General features: G+C 42.2%; 1 protein-coding gene across 2 annotated transcripts in view; it reads right to left on the bottom strand.

Annotated features, from left to right (window-relative positions):
* Window positions 1-18466, bottom strand: part of pald1 (phosphatase domain containing, paladin 1) — a 52862-nt gene that overhangs the window by 24226 nt on the left and 10170 nt on the right. For both annotated transcript variants that reach the window (XM_022743204.1, XM_022743203.1), the window contains 17 exons: window positions 17586-17783; window positions 17281-17383; window positions 15497-15676; window positions 14849-15013; window positions 14595-14755; window positions 13951-14026; window positions 12870-13024; window positions 12629-12725; window positions 12173-12277; window positions 11723-11818; window positions 11496-11630; window positions 11075-11191; window positions 10440-10619; window positions 10096-10293; window positions 9357-9497; window positions 9192-9263; window positions 6314-6454 (listed from right to left, as the gene is read on the bottom strand). In XM_022743204.1, coding sequence (XP_022598925.1) covers window positions 6314-6454; window positions 9192-9263; window positions 9357-9497; window positions 10096-10293; window positions 10440-10619; window positions 11075-11191; window positions 11496-11630; window positions 11723-11818; window positions 12173-12277; window positions 12629-12725; window positions 12870-13024; window positions 13951-14026; window positions 14595-14755; window positions 14849-15013; window positions 15497-15676; window positions 17281-17383; window positions 17586-17770 — 2307 coding nt within the window. In that variant the 5' untranslated portion in view covers window positions 17771-17783. The remainder of the gene's footprint in view (window positions 1-6313; window positions 6455-9191; window positions 9264-9356; window positions 9498-10095; window positions 10294-10439; window positions 10620-11074; window positions 11192-11495; window positions 11631-11722; window positions 11819-12172; window positions 12278-12628; window positions 12726-12869; window positions 13025-13950; window positions 14027-14594; window positions 14756-14848; window positions 15014-15496; window positions 15677-17280; window positions 17384-17585; window positions 17784-18466) is intronic.

Below are 18466 nucleotides of genomic sequence, written 5' to 3'. Positions count from 1 at the left end.
AAAGGTCTAATGAATGAAGAACACAATCATGCAAGGCCATAGTATGTAAATCATCCTAATCAAGAAAAACTACAATATAGAGTAACTTCAGCTTTTCATACTTTATATTTTTAAAGCACTTTTGTGTTTATAATTCTTTTTATTAGGCTGTCAAACTGCATTTTTTCATCCTATTCTTTAAAGCAAGAAATAACACATAAAGCATTGATACTGAGTTTATTACACTCTTGCGTCTAAAGCTTTAACTGATCTAGTGTGACCACTAGTTTATGGTGGCTAATGTTGAGGCGTTGCTTACCACCGCTGGAGACAGCTGTTGGCGAGTAAAGGAATGAAGTTTGATGCTGAAAACACAACATTTCCTCTAGACTGGTTAGTAAACAGCTGTTAATGCTAACACTGGCTATGTAGCAATAGCAAAACTTACAAATAGCTCCTTTAACAGTAGATTAGCATTTAGCATTTAACATGATCATCATTTTTGGCTGCTGTTAAACAAAAGTTACATAGTCTCACTAAAGCCCTCAGGCACACCTGAGGGCTGCCTCAGGTGTGAATTAGTCCATAAAAGTAAGTGATAAAAACGTAACAGCGTAACAGTTGCACAGGTAGCACAGGCTTACTTATTGTCAATAAATCTGCAATGTCCATTATATTATCCTTCTTATGTTTAGCTGCAAAACCACTGAGTATTGTAAGAGGACAACTTACTTAGAAAAGTTGGACAATCTTGCTAATAAGAGGCCGATCTGAACATGTTTATAACGGTTGCTAACAAGGTTGCTAATGAACTCATGCTCATTAACGCTGCAGTAAGCAATATTTTTTATAATAGATGAATTAGATGACTCCCTGTAATCAAACAACTCCCTGCAGCTACTTGCAGAATTCAGCTGCTTTCATCATGGTTTTTTGTGAGCTGGACATGTGACAAAAAACAGAAAACAGTGCTGGTTCATATAAATACCATGGGCAGCTGCTCCCAGATCCCACAACACTGCACAACAATATACCTGCCCAGGGTGAAATGGCAGCTGAAGAAAAACAGGTGGCTGGTGAGAAAAATAAAAGAACTGAACATACAAAGAGACGCGGACCAAATCAGGACTAAAAAGAAGACAAGAGACCCAGCTGCATGTGGTTGTGAAACAACAACTGAAAATCATTAAATGCACTTAATTACTGAAATAGAATCTAAACATTTAGAATCAGATGCTATATATCCCATTAAGGTATATAATCTTATTGGACAAATTCAAATGTTATATTTAAATGAATTTTAGGTAGGTGCACAAACTAAACTAGTAATTAAGTGTACATATGCTATACTAGTATGTGTTATGTTTTACTTATGGTTGGTATACGTTTGTTCAAGATTAAATCACAAAACAGAAGATCAGAAAATAGATGTTCACACAGTTCACAAGTTCTGTTTGGAGTGTTATTAAGTTGAAAACATTTCCAATCACTTCTGCTGCTGGAGAACATGTTGGTTCTGGCTGTGAGGAAAAATTGCAGGTAAATGGCGGTCTTGTACACTACAAAGTTACAAAGCAATTAAACTTTGAACACGGCTACGGTGGAAGCAAAAGTTAGAATGATAAGCAGTCTGAACATGATTAAAATTTCTGGGGTTTTAAATCGTTTGCTGTGAAAACCAGAAACCATTTGTTTTGATGATGCATTGCACCAGGTGATTTCACCGCTTGGAGATGCACTAATCAGTGAAATCACAAAGGATATGGCTCTGAAAAAAACCTGTATCCGTTCTGCCCTCTGCTGCATGTATGGCTATAAATACCCCCAGATCATTATTTAACAGGGTGACCCACTGACAGGGAGCGGGCAACCTGGAGAGAGATCATTAAATATTCATTGAATCAACTTTGTGCCATCAGAGAGTCACAAGGACCTTGTCACATGGAGTTTTTCTTCCTCTTCACTATGGAACCTGCTGCCGAGGTACAACTAAACCTACTCTTTCCAGACTCTAAACAAGGCACATAAATCACTTAAGACAAATATATGAGGCCTAGCATCAGTGTTACTAATGAATGCAGCAGCCCCGTAATGTCATATTAGATATCAGTGGGCACTTTAAACACTCACTACATGTATTAGAGTATCATTTGAAGTCATTTACAGCTGTGGAAACTCCCTCAAAATAAATGGGTTCCTGAATAGCAACTGACTTGTAGCAGCTGCGTGTAACCCCCCCCCCCCACAGATGCTTTATTTACCTCCATGTGTACTGCCACACACAAACACACATTCATACAACTGTATCATTACTCCATACTCTATGGACTCATTGTGTTACCCATGTCCAAGTAGCTCAGCTGGTTGCACCTGCTCAGATGGGATTCTGTCAAAATGTGTCATTTTGCAGACAGCCGCAATAAATACTGCTATTGGCATTGGCATGTGAGAGAATGGAAATTATGAATAAAATCAACAACCCCCCCCACCCCTACCCCACCCCACCCCACACCCTTCTCCCTGTGCTGGATCTAAAATAAAGAGCCTCTTCTTCAGCCAGTCCAGCTTCAACCTTCTAGGAGAAAGAAAAGAAGAAGAAGAAGAAGAAGAAGAAGAACCTCTCTCTGGTTCAGGTGGGCACATTTTCCTGCCAGTATCTTCCTTTAGCTATTGCCAACTCCACCTTGTAATTGGCCCACTTATGTCAAGTGGTCATCCTAATTGAGAAGAAAACTGTTAACACAAAGACCCTTGAGCCGAAGGAGTATTAAGAAATAACTCAGATTAAAGTGCAAAGCTCCAAAATAGTGGACAATGAGGTTCGTTAACCTTACAGCGTGACTGCCTCTTACTTTCCCACCTCGCCAATTTATTCCCTCATTCTCCTTGGCTTTCTTTCTAATCCCTTGTTCTTTTTTCTTAGTGTAATAAAATAATCGGGCTGTCAGTGCTCTGGTGGTCACTTCAACCTCTGCAAACCCTTCTTCTTCTTCTTGCCTATAGACGTCCACTACCTTTCCCCAAGAAAACCTGCTCATAGCATTCTCCCCTTTCTAAAAATATTTTTCCACTGCCCCGTCCAAACCATGAGTGCCTTTCTTTTTTTTTTTCTTTCTTTTTGGACACACACACAGAGCATGATTTGCCGCTCATTCACTCAGTTATTTCACCACCTGATTGAAAATCACTCAATTTCTATAAAAAAAAAAAAAAAAAACAAAAAAAAAAAAAGGTAAACACAGAGATTGGGAGTTGGGCTTCTGAGTCAATCTCCATTTATGCATCTCTGCTCTCCTTGCTTTAATACCTTCTTTCTTGTAAACTGCTTGGACAGGATAGATCAGATCAGACAAGGCTACGCAATATGCAGCCTGGTGGTCTGACGGGCGTGCTAGAGCTAAGTAACGTACTGTACAGGCAGAGGGATGTAATTGTTTGTGGAAATTGGATATGCTGATAAGAAATTATAATGATATGGGTGGATGATACAAAGGGAAAGCAAAACAAAACAATCATACGGGAAAGAGATGGAAATTAAGAGATTGTGAACACGCTGGTGTATTAGCAAAGAAATAGGTTTTCATATTTTGCATTATCAGATTTCCTGCTCACGCCCAACAAATTCAGGCTTTGTGTCATACTAAATACAACACACCTGTAAACACACAAAGCTCTACAAAGAAAGAGTAGACGCTGGTGTGCACACATTGCTTGAGGTGATTTTTCTACCTCAAACTGGCTTGACAGTGGAAAGAAAGGCCCCTGCAGCTGATTTCTGCACAGCAGACAGAGGAGGAGGAGCTGGAGGAGGAGGTGGTAGAGAGGAAGTAGGCTCTCCATTGCGCCGGCCCTGATGTTGGAAGATGCATCTGCAACGTGGGGTCACGCCTGGTCGGCAGCAGGGATTTACAGGCCCTTCAAGAACCCCACCCCCACCCCACCCCACCCCATCCCACCCCCCTTCCAGTCCCCCTCCTGAGAGCTGGCGGAACGGTTTCGGGTCCCAGTGTAAATATATTTTTTCTCTATCAAAGACACATTTTCCAACCACTGTCAAAGGGGAGGAGGGTGCTTTGGAGGGGGGAGGGCTACGAGGAGAGGGAGAGAGAGGAGAGAGAGAGAGAGAGAGAGAGAGAGAGAGAGAGAGAGGGGGGGAGAAATTTTTCCCCTCTTCTTCCCCCACTTTTCTCCCACCTCTCTCATCCACTGCTGCCTGCCGGGTTCAAGCAACATCTGGCACTGTTTATCACCTGGCCTGCTGGTTGAGGCGGGAGGGGACAGACTGAGAGAGGAACACAAAGTGCCAACCTGAGGTCCACTGCAGCAGGGTCAACAGATCAGTCTGGTTTATTACAATCTGGGTCCTATTTCTATCATTTTGGCCTTCATGTGCATTGGTTATGTTAACATTGTATGATAACCGGGTAATTGGGAAAATCTGGGAACGCAGCGACATTACTGAAGTCAGAATCGCTAAAAAAAGCACAACTACTAGGTCAAGAACGGTAGTCAAGAACGATAGAAAAGTCAAACTTGGACAGAAAAAAGTCTGTAAACTTGGAACGGATGTTTACAACAGACAATGTTGTTCACCTTATTCACTATACCCCCACGTGTTCATGGATCTCAGTAGCTAAAGGTTCCTTGTAGAGTTTTCTCATAAACAAACAAAAGTTATGTTTACATCCAGCGTTTCTCACCAAAATACACTGTATGCATCCTGGACAAACATGTTTAGTGCACTTCCTTCCTGATTAAACATCTGCAAAGTTTTAAATATTTTAAATCATGCACTGTTTACATCCATGTGTGCTAGCTTGCAGTCTTCTCCACAGCCACCGCAGACACCTTTCGATGTTAATCAATAGACTAGCAAGAAGCTGGTGGCAGGAGTGTGTATCATGTCCGAGATCCACTCATAAAAACATTGCTCCATGGAACTACTAGTGTTCAAAACTCCAAAACGCTCAGTGTAATTATGGCGGGTAGGAATTATGGCCACAACTACTAAAATAAGAAGTAACCAAAATGATGTTTTTGACCTCTGGGACGAAATATTTAAATACAAATATGTGTAAAATATCATGTATAGATATAAAACTGAAAATGAAATCATTATAAAAATGACCTAAATGATTAGAAGGGGATCTGATAGCACGCCTTTTCCCTGAGCCTGGCACCAGAAAGTGACAGACGGAGGGAGAATATAGGGGAAAGACAGAGTTCATGGGACAATGAGGCCCATTGATACGGTGGAGACAGGACAGGGTGCCTCCAGCACGCTGAGAACGGCTGACGGTGCACAGAGGCACAATGATTACAGTCTGCATTACAAATGGCTAAAACAGAGCCGTGGTCCTGCAGAGGCCACAGCATCAGGAGAGACCTTGTCCAGATAGGTCTTTGAAACACCACCACAAACTTCTTTTGTTCCCTTTATCCCTTGTTAATTAAACACAATGTCCAAACTAGCAGGAACAGATTTCACAGAAGGAGGTGTAGCTGCTTTTCATCCTTTTCTCATGTTGCAAAAATCTAAAAATACTCCTCTACTCTGTTTCACCTTACCTGCATTTCCTCCTTAGTGAAGGAAATCTGACAAATTCAGCTCATCAGTGGACTTGACATTAAAAGAAATTCATTGCATGAAGCAAACAAAGCAGCTGAAAATGATATGAGATGCTATTTAATACTACTTGGACTATGTTCAGCACAAAATAACAAAGCTTTTAAGAGGTCAAGCCACGAAATCCCACAAGTAATCATCTCTTCCTGTCCCTTTTTTTCCCCTCTCGCTCTTTTCCATTTAAACCCAAAGGAATCCCGTTCAGTTTAGGAGATAACGTATGATGCACCTCAATCGTTTTTCCACACTCTGCAGCTCCTGTCTACACAGCAGTGGATCTCCCTCCGTCATGTCATGCCATAGCTGTGAAAGACATTCAAACAAGTTCTTGACGCCATCTACGGGGGCCCATGTGATACTACACCTGATTCCCATAATAACATGCTGATTGGGTCCCAGCATGAAGAGGACGGACTCATAAGTAAGCAGGATTTGTTGGTTTTCTGATTCATCCACTCGAGAGAAAAATCTTGTCAAAACTTTTACTTGCTCTTGTTCTTAATTTGCAATATATATTCAAGACCAGTTCAGAATCCTCCACTGGATTTTGAATTTCCATTTAATGGGTACTTGTATTTCAATTCTTTAAATGGCCCTCAAACTCTAACTGTAATCCCGACCCTGACTTCCGCTGAGCTACATCTCCCCTGCGTTCCTTTTTGTATCACAGGGGCTGCGTAATGAATACTGCAGGGACACGTGATGTACCTGTCTGTATGTGGAGATGATGATCTCTCTTAGGTGGTAGTGCATGGGGGTCATGGTCTCGCTGACTGAGTCCAGGGCCATGTCCACCTCCCTCTTCATCCTGTGACCGTCGGGGAGCAGGCGGACCAGCTGCATCACGACCTGGTCGGCAGAACCAACAGAGACTCGTTATGTTTTCCAGCCAAAAGTTTCAATAAAAGGTTTCCACAGTTTTGACAAGACTGAGAAATTTAACAAGCACCTCTAACCCTGGTATATCTGCCTCCAACCTAAGACGGCTGTATGTTATTTTGCTGAAGCTACAATTTTTCTGTTTTCTTTCTGCTCTTTTTTAAATTTCATTTTAAAGTTTCTTGACATAAACGCAAGTTCAGTTTAGCAGCTGTTCTGGAGCTTTCAATCATCCCACACAATCTTCCCTTAGCAGATGCAGTTTTGCCCATTTGTCACAATATAGTAATATTCTAAACTCTCTCATCCATGTTGACTTAACCGTTGAAACTGAAGGTTTATCCCTGATGCTGGAAACAAGACAATCTCAGGTCCATTTAGTTGTTCTAGAGCTTTCACTCGTATCACATGATCATCCTTGTGGATGCTCTCCACGTTGTGAAGTCTGTTGATAACGTTGTCAGTCCTGACCTAACTGAAATATGGGTGCGAGTGTGTGTCAGCATTGAACAGTGTTGAGTACAGCGGCGTTGACCTGTATCATTTCCATCAGCGTGTCTGTGTGATGTAAAACCACAACACTGCTGCAACCCAGATTACTAAACTGTGTTGGTGGCCCCTGTGCAGCTGGTTTACTTCAGATACTAATGATGATGTCGATAATAATAACACTAAGCAAGAGGTGGAGAGGGAGAGAGAGTTGGTGGGGGGGGGGGCAAACAGCGGGGTCAGAGAACAGAACAGGCCTGCAGGCAAAACCCCATTTTTCTCATTCAGAGTGTGTGTCGGACAAGCAGCATCAGCATGCAGCCTGATCACTGCGCTAAACACAATCTGTGCCAGTTTGAATAAAACTTCTACACGTTTCTCTTCAGGATTTCTCTTTTTTCTCTCACCTACTATGTATCTTACTGACAGTGGCAGTCTATGACATGCCTGTTAATATATGTTATGAAACCTTTTTATTGCTTTGTTTACACCACTAATGTTACTACTGAGGTAAAATAGGCCTGTACTGATTTTTTATTAAATTTTACAAAAAGACATTTTCCTATCTGTAACTTAAGCTTTTCATTGATGTGTTTGTGTGGACCTTAGCTTGATATGGTCAAAAATTACTGATTGGGTATCTCAGGAAATGGAAAATAAAATGTGCCACACAGGGGCAGTGGAAAAAAACTGACACTGACATATCATCACCTTTTTAAGGTGACACATATGACACATCCTGCAGTCGCAGAGCAACACTAGCATTCATGTGGAGTTGAATGAATGTGAATGTAAGTCCAATATTCACCTTCTTTTTAGCTCTGTCTTTGGTCTCTACCAACTCCTGAGGGAAATATCAGGATCTTTAGCTGCTAAATGCTCCAATGTGTTCACCAACACATATTATTAAAAAAATATCAATTACTAAGGGAATATTTTCTCAAGATGCTTCATATACCTGGGCCCTATCAGAGGATTGTCTGTCACACTATCATTATATCACACAGGAACTTCCATATCACACTAGGAGAGGATTATGTAACACAACACCAGTTCCTCCATCACATAACGCCTTGGACCTCACAGCCATAGCGACAGCTTTTTTGCCAGATAAGGCGACATCACACTTCCTTTGGCGGCTAAATTGGAGGCAGACAAGGTTTCCGTGGCGACAGCTCTGTGTATCCCAGAAACTCCGGTGGCCGCGCTGCTGTGACTGGCATGCGTTATTGTGTGCCTGCAGATTGTGGCCTCTTTCTGTGTGTCCGTGTTTACAGTGCCGAGGACACGGCCAACAGGTTCCAACCACTGATTCATTGTCACCGCTCTGAATCAAGGAAGAAAAAAAACAAAAAACAAAAAAAAAAAAAAACCCCAGTGGCTCTAATTCACAGCCACTATTCAGAGCAGAGGAGAAAAGCTTTGACTTCAGGCTTTGTCTGGCCAAAGCTTTCAAACACAGGTGCAGAGTTAGAGGTTAGAAAACTAACGAACATTACCCCTTTAATATACAGTTGTATTGCATGTTTTGTTTGTTTGGAGGAACTGGTGGTGTGATTCAACAAAGAGGTCGCACTAATCTGAATGCAGTAGACATCAACAACGCACTTTATAACTGCAGCCCTGCCGCAGGCAAACGCATGCTTGGAAAAGCCCTCAAACATCTCCTGCACCGAAGTTATGGTGTGTGATATAGTACAATGTACGCAATCAAGTGTGTGCAACGCAAAAACACAATAATATAATAACTGTAATATAACAACTCAACAGAAAAGGGTAATGGCAATCAATGTAATTACAATTAAAATGTGTTGGCATGATTCTTTGCTGCTTTTGATACATTGTTAAGTTATTGGCATCTAAATTTCCCAAAAACATTTGTTTGTTTTTTTTTTTGACCTGATGCTGACTTGCTTCGATTACGGCCCCAATCACTGTTTATTTCCTAAAATATTTACTTCAGAGCAGCCACAGATCACATCTCAGCACTGATATGAAAACAGTCGCTAAAGACTCAGATGGGATCTGACCATGAAACTGAAAGAGCAGATCGAACTGACAAGGAAATCCAATCAGTATTCCTTGAAGGGCTGCAATTCTGAGTTTACAAAAAAAAATATGTTCCATCCATTTACAATGGAATTTCAAAAATGAACAAAGTAAAAACATCTTTACAAGCTGGTGAAGGACATGGTTTGGTTGCTTCAAGTGTTCATACCTCAAATTCTCCTTTTGTGTACTTGGCGTCAGGAACACTTACAATCTCGTCATCTGCAAACTCTGGGAAACCCTGTAAGTGGAAGAATCAGTTTGTGAGTTATTTTGGATGACGGAAACATCGTAGCCACATTGAATCATCAGAAAACTCCAGGAAGCGTCTTACATTAAAGTGCCAGAGAGTCAAAACAGCGACGACCATGGCGGTCGTGGTCCTGCCTTTGCCGTTGGAGCAGTTAAAAACGAAGGCTGAGCGGGAGTCCTCAGCCAAGGCACTCTTCATGGCCTCCAGCAGCTTATCAAAATCCTGAGAACAACAACACACACACAGCGTTCATATTCAAAAAATAGACACAGAAACTCTACCATAATATCCCTTTATTTGACCTACATTTATGTGTATTATAAGGAAATCAATCAAGGATATAACAACATATCAATATCATATTTAATCACATTCTTGAATCTTGATTAAAGTCCATTTTTATATGAGCAGATATCATGTTTGTTGCATACAATTAATTAAAATGTTGAATTAATGCTAAATCAGATTGTTTTAACCTCAATAACAACTCTAATTTTACAATTTTACTTCACATTCAGACAAATATTCTGACAGAAATCAAAAATTAATGAATAATTATGAAGAAAATGATCAAATATGACTTGAATGATAGAAAAAAGGAGTAAAATTAGACTTTATTAAGAGTTTATTACTATATGGTGAAAAGCTCAGTGCGACAGTAACAATCTTCACCACCAGAGGGAGCACAAGGTTCATTTTTTGGCATCTCCCTACATAACAAACTGCTACTAAAGGAGACTAGAAGCTATTTCTGCAACTCATACCTGCATGTTTGTGAGTATGTGCACGTTTATGAACCCCCCCCCCCCCGTATCATTACCTCCTCCCTGGGAGCGCTGCAGTCCGGCAGAGGGATGCGTTTGTAGACGAGGCCCTGGTGGGAGCTTTTGTGCTGGTTGAAGATCTCCTGCACCGTCAGGCAGCTTTTAAACATCTTCATCTGCTTCTCCTGCTCCAGCGTCACCTCCAGCCACTTCTGAGCTTGCAGGATCACCTCCGTCAGAGACTTCTCCAGTTTCTAGAGGCCAGGAGGGAAATAGAGCACTTTCACTTCAACCGTTTGAAGATAGGGCAACTCTAAAAGCTTGAAATGGTAACACTCAGATCATTAATCTGATTGGATCAGCCCTGAAAAACACTTAAAAAGCATAATTTTTCCTCTACCTCTATTAGCTGTGGGTCAGATGATGGGACAGGAATGTGCTGGTCCAGGCACGAGGGCTCCCTCGGTGTAAAAATCTGACCATTTCCTTCTAACACCAGCTCGTTCTGCAAGTTTACCCACAACACGTGGCTGTGCTTCCTCTTCTCGTCCGTCAGATGGGCCAAAACTACTCCGGCACCCTGCACACAGAAAGTTTTACGATAAGAAGGCAAGTAGGTGGAAGTCCGGCTCAGGCATCCTGAGGTGGGCGTGTGAGTCTCCACAAAATCACCATGAGTCATTCCTCCGAGTCTATTTCTACACTCAGGAATATTCATGACTGCAGGGATGCATACTGGTGATGATTACAAAATCGGACATTACATTTTCTGTGATGATGGGGATGTGCAAAATCTGTCTTTATTAAATACATCTTCTCTTCCTTGTGTATAGTGTTTTGTGAGCCTCCAACCTTTAATAATCTTTAATATGCACAAAAACATTACTTAGTGAGATAGCTATTACAATCAGCGTAAATCTTACACCCACTCCATCCTTCAAGTTTATGTTTGGGATTTTTGCGATGAATTATTGTCACAGAGTAAATAAGAGCTCTTGTATTGATTTGATAACAGAGTGTGGGAATGTTCTGCACCTCTGATGTTGGCTGAGCCACTCCATAAACAGGCATCTTGGGCACTCGTCTGAAGTTGACCGCTTTCATCTCCTTCACTGTGCTGAGCACGTCAGGAGCCAAGTACTCATCAGCAACCTGCGCATACACACATTACACACATTACACACATGATGTATGAGGCGTTTGAAGACACAGATGGTTGCATGATTGTGTGAGAAGATGATGACAGATTTGAGATATCTTATAAAACACAGACTTCGTGTGAAGAGATTAATCAGTAAAGGAAAAAGAAAAACACATAGCATTAGAATTTGTATGTATAAACACTGAGACAATATCTGTGTCCTGCACAGCATGGTTTTGGTTTCACATTACAGACACAGATATAATCAAAAGCCTACAGACCACAGAATCAGCCTTCTGCGTCTGACTTCCTCACCAGGATGCGAGCTCCCCTGGTGACCAGCTCGGCCGGGGCTGACAGCTCTGATAGGTCCATGCAGGCCAGCAGACGGTACAGCCACGCGTGGCAGCACATCCACTGGCTGAAGTTGGACACAAAGGCAAGAGGATACTGCGAAATACAACAACACAGTTACAACTCTGATTATTCTGGAATCTACCACTGATGAATATCCATTTGTATCGGTAAAGAAAGAACTTTACCTGTTCATGAAGGTATGCATTAAATACAATCAAGTAGAAGTAACGCTCCAAGCTCTGCATGGTTCTGTTGAGAAAGTAGTCTTTGGTACTGCTTCCCTAAGAAACAAACAGAAGCCTCAATATCTGCTGATAGTGGCAGCTCATATTTCTGTAAGGTGAGCAACCTCAAGTAAACCTGCATTTAAGATCCCACTGATTTCCTCACAGACAGACAGACAGACAGACAGACAGACAGACAGACAGACAGACAGACAGACAGACAGACAGGGGGATAATTATGCTAAATATTCAACTCTGTTACTTAAGTCCCCCATCAGCTCGAGAGCCCACACTGATGAGGACTTTTCATGCACCATCATTACCCTTTGTCTGTGGTCTCGCTCTTACTTTATTTAGCTTTAGTTGAGCGGCAGACCAAACTGCAGGTGGCTGGTGTCACGTCATACTAACCTGGATTTGATAATCTTCACCAATCCCTTCCAGCTTACTCTTGTTCTCATATATTGCTTCTTTTATGTTGTGCATTTCTGAACACAGGGCGATGGCTTGGTCAACCTATCAGATAAAAACAAGACATTATCATCAGCCACTACCAACTTCAACATTTTTGAGTGTCAGAGTCACAATGAAATAAAACCAATTTGACCTTGTAAAACCTTGATTTAAATAACAACTGAGAAGATCCCATCCAGAAATGGTGAAGACATATACAAATACTTTGTTTTGAATCATAAATAACAATAATAATTATAAATAACAAAAAATTATCTCATTACAAATTCTTAAAATTACATCTACTCTGTTGCCCTCATTGAAGAAGCCACACTGTATTGCTTTAAGCATTGTAGTTTAGGACATACCGATGATCTGTTTTTTTGTTATGATGGTGTAAGTATTCTGCCTTACCTCTTCCATGACCTGCTGTCCATTAGGCAGCTTGTTGATCAGAGACTGGATGACCTGGAAAAGTGGTTTGGGCTGTGAAGCTGCTGCCTCCTCGACTCTGCAAAACAAAAGCAAACACGGTCAACTCCGATCTTACCTGACATCCAACAAAAAATGCCGAATGATTTCATCATCAGACTGATTTATTAAACATGTGATGAAGTCCCTGGTTTTCCAGATGCGTTTGCTGCTGAGCTCTTACTGAGACGGCGCTTGTGAATCTCCCCTCAGGCGATTCATGACCAGCGTGCCCAGGATCATGGCTAGGTTGGTACGGCCGACGCCCACCTGGCAGCTGAAGAGCAGCGCAGGCAGCGGCCGGGACGCATCATGGCCCAGAGACAAGCTGGGGCTCTCCTGGAAAACAGAGCACGTGTAGAGAGGAGCGACTCAGTGGTGCTATTTTAAAGAGATGAGCGTTGTTATATCTTTATGGTGGGAATGACATGTTACTATCATAACGGCAGTACAAAAGATGAAACCCAGTGAGCGTGGGTCAAAAAAGTCTTATTACTTTTACTCAGAAAGATTTCAGCCAAATTTAGCACAGTTTAGTTTATTCCACTTAAAAGCAAATCCGTTTTTAACAGGGTCATAAAGTTTGTGGTTTTGGTAATATCTGAGATGAGATGAGGAAAGTGGTTTTCAAGCCTGTTCAAAATGGGAAGTGAAGGATCTGTCATCAAGGAAGTCTTTAGGAGGACAATATCATAAGTGAGAATTATAGACAGAAAGTGCAATAGTGAAAGAAAGAGTATGGCAGGACTCAGTAAAAGCTCAGATCCAAACTGTGTTGAATGAAAAAAAAAAAAAAAAAAAAGCAGGAGCCACTTTCCAACCACAGGGAACTGGACCGGCTGCTGCAAGTCAGTCCAAAAAAGGGCAAAACAAGACGAATAGAACATCCTGTGTGAGTTAAGGGCAGGACGGAAACCAGACAGAGCGGATGACCAGAAGAACGGACATGAAGTGAGTACAAGCTGCAGGTTTTCTGCCATTTTTTTTTTTTTTTTTTTTTTTTTTAAATAACTATCACACTTATTACTGATTGATAGCACAGTCAGGACAGATTCAAAAGGCTACATGTGGATCTAAAAAAAAAAAAAAGCTGCTATGACCTTCTCGCTGCCTCCGTGAGACAGTCCAGATGCACTCCAATATTTCCAGCCATTAATAACTTTAATGGCACATCAAAACACAATACCAATGAGAAAAACACAACCAAAAAAGGTTAATTTAATTGGTGTGCTTGTGCCATGACTGACAGTTTTAAGTGGGCTTACCCTGAGTATGCTAACAAATGCGTCAAAGTCTTCTTCCAGTGGTGCTCCCTCCGTTGGTAATGGTAATCTGTAGTACCTGCAAGACAACATGTTGTTACCGAGAGTTGAACCCGCGCCTGTGTTGTGTCAACATCATGCTTATGTAGGTCACAACACACTGCGCATAAACGTTTGACCCTAAAGCACAGACTCGGCTGCCGAGCTCCCTCGTGTCTCAGATAGAAACTTTTTTCAGCAATCCACAAGGGATGATGGGAAAGTTCAGAATCATGAGCTCATTTATGTTCCTTTATAAAAAATAAAAGAAAGCCACCTGAGCTTTCAAACTATAATAAAACATCTGTAAAACTTCAAAAGAGTCAGAGACGAGGCCTCAGAGCTCTCCTCTCTTGACCTGGAAATGTCGCACGCAGCCCGTGACATCTCAATAAAGTCGACTCTGCTGCGAAACAGGATGCTGCAGTCTTCAGTGTTTGCACGCCCCTGTCTTCCAAAAAAGCAGGGCAACCAGCCTTTGCACAAACAAGCGCCACTATTTATAACCTGCCCTGCATATTCTGCAGCAGTCAGCCACGTGCTGCTCCGTCTAAACTGACGTGCGAGACGAGGAGGTTAAGGGCTAATAAATGAACAATGTAAACAACCTGTAGGTTGGCATGGTGAACATGGGCCTCTTATAGACCTCTTCAGTCACATGGATGTCCTCCTCACACGTGATGGACATCTTCTGTGGCTCGTCTTTAAAGTACTCGATGTCGTTGTAGACGTAGAAGATGTTTTCGTTGAGCTTGGCGAAGTCGTGGAGCTGCGGAGGAGGGAAGACGGGGTTTCTATAAACTGTACTGTATCAAACAAAAGCTTATCACATGTGGATGCTGAGTAAGTGTGTGTTCACCACCTCCTTCCTGATGGTGAGCTCCAGGCTCTCCACCAGCATCTCCTTTTCCAGGCCGTGGAGGTTCTCGTGTAGGTTTTCCTTCCTCCTGGGGGTGTACGGCACAAAGTCGTCATCCTTGTGCAGGAAAACCACCGGCTCCTCTCTTACACAGAAGAATATAACCTCCTGTTTGCAAAAGCACAGCGAGATAGGGCATCAAATGATAGGTTTTTAAAAGTAAACGCTTGTTGCCTACTACCAACTCCACCACTTCCAAGAGCAACTGGAAACAATCCGTTGTCATATGACATGCAGCACATGAGTAAGGAGTTTAGAGAGGCCTGATGTATAATTTTGTCAATTTCATTTCAATTACGGTCAGATTCTCGCTGCTGTAAGCAGAGAGATTCATTTTCCACTGGTACACATGACCGCAACTTTCTGTTTGCTCAGTTCTACAATTCAGCCACAGCCTCCACTGAGCACTTGACTCCTCAAATATTTACTGACAACACGGCTAGAAAGAGCCCAGGCAGAGCAACACAGGCACCAACACAGGGGAAAAAAAAAAAATCTACCACAGACTCTATCAACCATTTATGTGAGCTTAAGTGTAGCCGTCTGAAATTCTGCTGGTAGTAACGTGTATAAAAGGAAATTAACGGTGACCTCGCGTCCTTGCGCCTGGAGCCTCTGGAGAACCTGTTTGAAGCCGTTCAGGCTCGGCTGGCCCATCCCAAACAGCAGGTAGGATCCCTTCACTTGGCGGAAGTTGGGCGCCCCGTAGCTGCCCGTGGTGTTCAGGACATCAGCCTTACTGTACACGTCCTGGACCATGAAGTACTCCCCCTGCAAAGCAATGCATTCATCTGAATCCACCATAGAGCATGAGCTTCCACCCTAGCATTCATTAGCATTTGTAAACTCTGCAGAGCAAATAGGTCAACACTAAAGTGGTTGGATTTAAAAAAAAAAAAAAAAAATGTGAAAACAACTTGGATCCTCACTGCCATTTTAAGCTTTTTAGCCGAGTTTTATTTACCAAAAACAATTAGAAAAAGTCTAAATCCCTTTTGCTTCCTCCTCGTTCAGTTGGGCAAACAAATGAACTGACACAGTCTGGTTACTCTGTTGACTCAACAGATTAAATCTCTGCTCTGTCACCTCCATCTCCGCAAGATCAGTTAAACTGTGTTTCAATAGAGATGAGTCAAAATACTGTCATATTCTTCAGCTTCTATTGACGCTGTGAAGTATAAATTAGAGTTTAACGTGAATTCCTACACTACTGGACTTCACCGATCAATCAAATCATAATATTATTCTGAGTTGCCTGACTATATACACATAAATACAAGTCACTGACCACAACCCTGTTCCAGGCTGGTGAAACACATGGATTTGTGAAGCACTCATTCAATAAGATAATAATAAGAGGATTTGAAACTGGATTCAGAGTCGAAAAAAGCTATCAAACCCCATCCCTTCAGGTGTGAGATAAATATTTAAACAGGAACAACCCCCCCCCCCTTCGTCATGAGTACCCTCCTGCCAGTCCTCCATATTTTAATAGAGAGTAAAAGAAGTAAAAGATTCGATAAGAGCTCAGTTGACTACTGAGCTTTAACAAATCCAGGTATTTTGCCAAGTCGGAACTGGATCCAAAACGGAACAGGCTATCAGGAACCCAACCCTTACCGTCCATCATGTTAAAGTAAGAACTAAAGTAAGACCCAGTTTCAGAGTAAAGTCTGTAATCTACAGCTGTGCAGCAAAGTTTCCATCTTCAGGTAATGAATGATAAGTGCATTGTGCATGGCAGAAAAATCTGCTATTTACTATTAGCATAAATATCTTTTCCACTGTATTGTTTTTACTTCTGCAGCTGTAGCACAGCACAGTAAGGAGCAAACGCTATTTGTTCCATCGCAGCAAAGGGAAAACTGAGCTGAGTCTCACAGAGCAGTGACAAACTATGTGGTGAAAGCCCTGCACCCTTTCAACACAACAGAATCTGTAGAACGCCACTGGTTCTGTTCTAAGACGATGAACTGGATGTTGCTGGTTGGTTTGGATTGAAGGCCAAGAGAGGAAAAGATGTTTATCATGCGGACGTGACCTTAGTGTAGGTGAAACTACCAACCTACCCACACATGTAAACAGAAGCTGCGGGTTTACACCGACAAAAAACACTGCATGCTTGACCAGCCACGGCAGAGGAGGTGACAGAGCACATCAAAGCCCTGAGAGGAGGGTGACAACGATTCCTGTTTCAGTGGCTGCACCAGATCATAAAACGACGCATGACAATGTTCCTACGCCACTCTGTAAGTTTGACATGTGAATGTGAAAAGAGCAGATATAAAACACAGGTGACGTGATTCAACGTCTCGCCGCGACGGTGCGGTGCTTTCTTGGGAGCTGAGAAGAGGGGCTTGTTGTGTCGTCCTTACCTGCACCAGGTAGTGCTCGGGCATAGTGTCTGATATCCGACCGAGCTTGTAGTTGGTCTTGAGGATGTCATCGTGAATCTGAAATTCCTGTCTGCAATTATACCTGTGAAACAGAACAAAACAGCAGGTCTGGATGGTAAAAAGAGGTCAATTCAATTATCAGCTACTATTTGCCAGGCCGGAATTGACAAATGAGATGATAACGGGGGCAAACACTTCGGCTGGAGGGCGGGGGGGATGTCACCACAGTGATCAAAGAGGATTAACACCCAATTGTGAGAACGCGGATTCGGGGAGGGACTTACGTGATGACGACAGGTGCGACTTTGTTGGTGATAATGGACTTGGCCTTGTTGTTGTGGATGTTGACTGTCTGAAAGGGGCTCATGCTAAGAGACTGCCTGCTGTCGGCCATCCCGTTGCCATGGACACTCTCAAGCGGCGACGCTACGGAAACAGGCTGTGGTGCGGCACTGGCAGTTGTACCCATGCTCCACAAGCAGCTGTGAATGACATCACAGCGGACTCAGAAACAGGAAGCAAACACACTCACACACCTTCATAAAAAGCCCACACACAGTGGCAACACACACAGTATGTTTGGGGAGTGACGACACACACAGGCGTATTTAAGGTGTGATAAGATAGTCGGTTAATGTCTCACACTTTCACACGTATGTGATTTAAGAAAAAAATCTGTACTAGTCACCGGTATTCTATAAATAGTATTAATACATATTTAAAATAATGCAGATTTTTCACATTTTAAACATATTTTTATCCATGCATCTAGGGATTGCAATGTCAGACTGTCCACCACCTTGTTTATGACAGAGATCTCAACAACTATTGGATGGTGCAGGCGTTCATGGTCCTTGGAGGATAAAGCCTAATGACTTTGGTGATTCTGTGACTTTTCCTGGGTTTCTTTGGTTTTTATTGGTAAATCTTGACTGCCGGATAGACTGTTGGGAAATTTGATAGAGACATTTCACCATGTCTAATACTTTGGTTTATGATCAAGTACTGGCACAAACAATGACATTTTCGTCAGCCTCAGATGTACTTTGTGTTCAGGGCCAATTAGTAAATATTACAGCACATTTATGTTCAACGTTAGATACGTGTAAGGAAGCGGACGGAGCCTTCTGTCCATATTCTGTGTTCACTTTGTCTGTATTTGTGC

Source organism: Seriola dumerili, unplaced genomic scaffold (assembly GCF_002260705.1).
Source record: "Seriola dumerili isolate Sdu_G_001 unplaced genomic scaffold, Sdu_1.0 BDQW01000068.1, whole genome shotgun sequence".
Classification (NCBI taxonomy): Eukaryota; Metazoa; Chordata; class Actinopteri; order Carangiformes; family Carangidae; genus Seriola; species Seriola dumerili.
Note: the sequence above shows the minus strand (reverse complement) of the source record. Positions and strands in the feature narration are given on the sequence as shown.